Source organism: Drosophila santomea, chromosome 3R (assembly GCF_016746245.2).
Source record: "Drosophila santomea strain STO CAGO 1482 chromosome 3R, Prin_Dsan_1.1, whole genome shotgun sequence".
Lineage (NCBI taxonomy): Eukaryota > Metazoa > Arthropoda > Insecta > Diptera > Drosophilidae > Drosophila > Drosophila santomea.
In genome coordinates this window covers 6,959,468-6,962,319 of record NC_053019.2, presented here as the reverse complement: position 1 = coordinate 6,962,319, position 2,852 = coordinate 6,959,468, and the positions used below count along the sequence as shown (strand labels likewise).

Genomic DNA, 2,852 nt, shown 5'->3' with positions numbered 1-2,852 from the left:
ACCTAAAAGAAAAGGGTAAATTAACTACAAGCCGGTGACGCTAAAATCGGGAAGGTTTATATAGAAAATGGAAACCGTTTTGCATTTACTTTGCCATTTTTTACAAAGCAATTTGGTTAGAAAAGCAAAATGAGTAATTATTAAACTGTCGCCCAGGGGCTGAGATTGGGTTAAGCAAGGAGAAGCCCCTAAAGAGCGAAGGTAAGGGAAGTTTAAGGGTACTTCTTCCGTTCAAGGGGAAAAGGTGCAAACCATAAACTTAACTTTGCTTCTTTCCCCAAATACATACCTTTTGGGAGCCGGGAAAAAGCTGAGAAAAAGAAATAAATTAACTTTTCCGAGGGGAGAGCGGTATTTCTTAGGTGGTTGGGCTCGGCAAGTGCTCGGCCCCCATCAATGACAAAATAATGGACTGCTCGTCTCATTATTAACTGAATGCTTTTTGATCATGCTAACGCAAATTACAAGCTACAACACGCTTACTGCTTCGCTACCGCGCTGTTCAACGAACAAAGAAACATTATCTTGGCGCTGGTCCTGGTGTTATATATAACACTTTCAAATTGATAAGGACGGGCGTCGACTCCATCGTCATTTGCCAAGTTGGCACTGTCATTGTCTGGTGGCATTTGTAATTCACTTTGATTAAATATGCAAGGATGCTGGGCTCTCTCGCAGGACGCCACTGGACGAGGACCGCATTCAAATGCCGCAGCAATGCAACGACAGTCGAGGGACCCGAAATCCAGCAATCCACTATCTCACTACACTGGAAGAATTGTTGGGGATGGGTCAGATGGGTCAAAGCCTCCAAAATAACCTCTAGTAATATATTCTTAGCTGACATAGCATCGTGTTATAATAATATTCAGTTGCTGGTCATGTAAAAGAAAAGAAAATACTTAAAACGTAAAACATACTTAAAAGCTTACCTTCAAGAGTTCCAAACTTTTTTTCATCTTACTATTTTTTTTTTTACAAATTTGTTATAAATTTAAATTGACATAGATTGGTTTGGATTTATTTAACAAGTATTTGCTGAGTGCATCGGCCCGCTTCTTAGTCAAGTCGCCAAGAAAGCGCAAAACAAGTTTGTGAATTTCGGCAACGGCGTGTCCTCTGACAGGATATAAAACAATCAGTGCAAGCTAGCGGAAACGGAAGTGCTGCCCCACCCCCGCATCGCCCGCCCTCTATGCGATTCTGTTGTGTGAAATCGTCTAAATTGTGGGCGTGGCAGCCGCTGTCTCTCTTTGTTGGCTTTTTCTCCCTGGATGTGGGTGTGTGTGTGTGGTGTGTGTGTGAGACTCCTGTGAAATGTAGTCCAAAGTTGTTTTGTGGCCGCTGCCGCTCCAGGAGATGACTAACCAAAGAGTTGGACGGGAAACTGGGGGTGGGATATGAATAGTTGGGGGATCGCTCCGCCTTTGACTATTGTCTATTTTTGTGTCTTTCTCTCTGTGCTCCTGATTGCATTCCCTGGAGATTTTCAGCTGGGTTTATTAATGGGTTAAATTGAAATTTCACGCTTTGCTGGCTTTGCAACTCGTTGTCAGGGCTTGGAATAGGTAAGGTTGGTATCGGTCTCGTTCTCGTTCTCGTTCTCGGTCTCGGTCCTTGAAGGTATCCTTGAAACGAATGCATATTTATAGTAATGCGGGTCAGGTTAACCCAACCGAGAGATTATTTTAAAAGGATAATCGAATCCAAAGCAAAAGAATCTCTTTTCTAAATATAAACTTTTAAATATTAGAATAAAAATTGTAAATTAAATTAATAATCGAATTTCCTCATATATTTAAGACAATTCGACTTGAAGCACAATCACCGTAGCACCTTTTAGATCTTGACTTTTAAGAAACTATTGTCGGAGAAAGTTGTCATTGGCGTGGCTAAACTCAAAAACACGCATATATTGAATGACGAACTTTTACTTTTCAGCTGTCGCTTGCAGAATCCTAGGAACTCAGGACCAACAATGGGCCCTGAATATTTTTTGGCTGCTCCCTGCCCAAGATGTCAGCTGTCAAGACTTGGTGCGTTGTTTTCCTTGCTCGCCGCTGGGGCGTTTTGAGCGGGGATCTGAAAATGCAAGAAAACCAAACAGTTTTGTGGCATTTTCTTGCAGTTGGCCATCCTCTGCCCCTTCCCATGGCCCCCTTCGTCCGTCTCCCTAACTTTCTGGTCAATGCTCGTCGTTGTCGTCATCGTCATCGTCTCGTTTTGGTGGTTTATAAATGCCTTGGTGTGCTGTGGACTGCAGGCGGCGGAGGTCATCCTTTGTTCCTGTTGCTGACATCGTTGTCCTTCACTGCTGATTCGGCAGCTCCGAAAGAGACGGCTGTTGTGTGGGAGGGAGATGGGGAGTCGGGGAGCGGACTGGACCGGGGGCTCTTTCTCACAATGATAAACTGCTGCGCTGGTGGCTTCGGCTCATGGACATTTGGTACTATTTTGCTGGCCGGCAAGAAGAGTAACTCGCCCAAATGTTTGCTTCATTATACCCTAGAACGGGGTACCGCAGATATTTCCCAATCTGCCTTTATTCTCAGAGTTAAAAACAGTCGTTTATATATACATAGCTATGTTATATAGTGATTGTTTCATTTTTAGTTTTATCCTGTTTCTGCTCATGAGCTTTCTGAACATATATTTTACGCCTTAAGTTAGTCTAGAAAACGCCTCGAATCCTGAAGTGAATAAATAGAAAACGATTTAAATTAATATACATTATAATTATTTTATTCACTGTGGTGTTTTTTATTCAGCAAACAAATAAGGGTATTGCAAGATATCATATTGAAACCAGGCTTCCTTTCGCTTTACTTATGCAGTTAGTCATTAGTTGCCTG

At 42.4% G+C, this 2,852-nt stretch overlaps 1 protein-coding gene across 1 annotated transcript; it reads left to right on the top strand.

The window, feature by feature from the left end:
• Nucleotides 1–651: 651 nt before the first annotated feature.
• LOC120453779 lies at nucleotides 652–819 on the top strand. Its single transcript, XM_039638626.1, has one exon. It carries the CDS (start codon nucleotides 652–654, stop codon nucleotides 817–819), a length of 168 nt encoding a protein of 55 aa, XP_039494560.1.
• The last annotated feature ends 2,033 nt before the right edge of the window (nucleotides 820–2,852 follow it).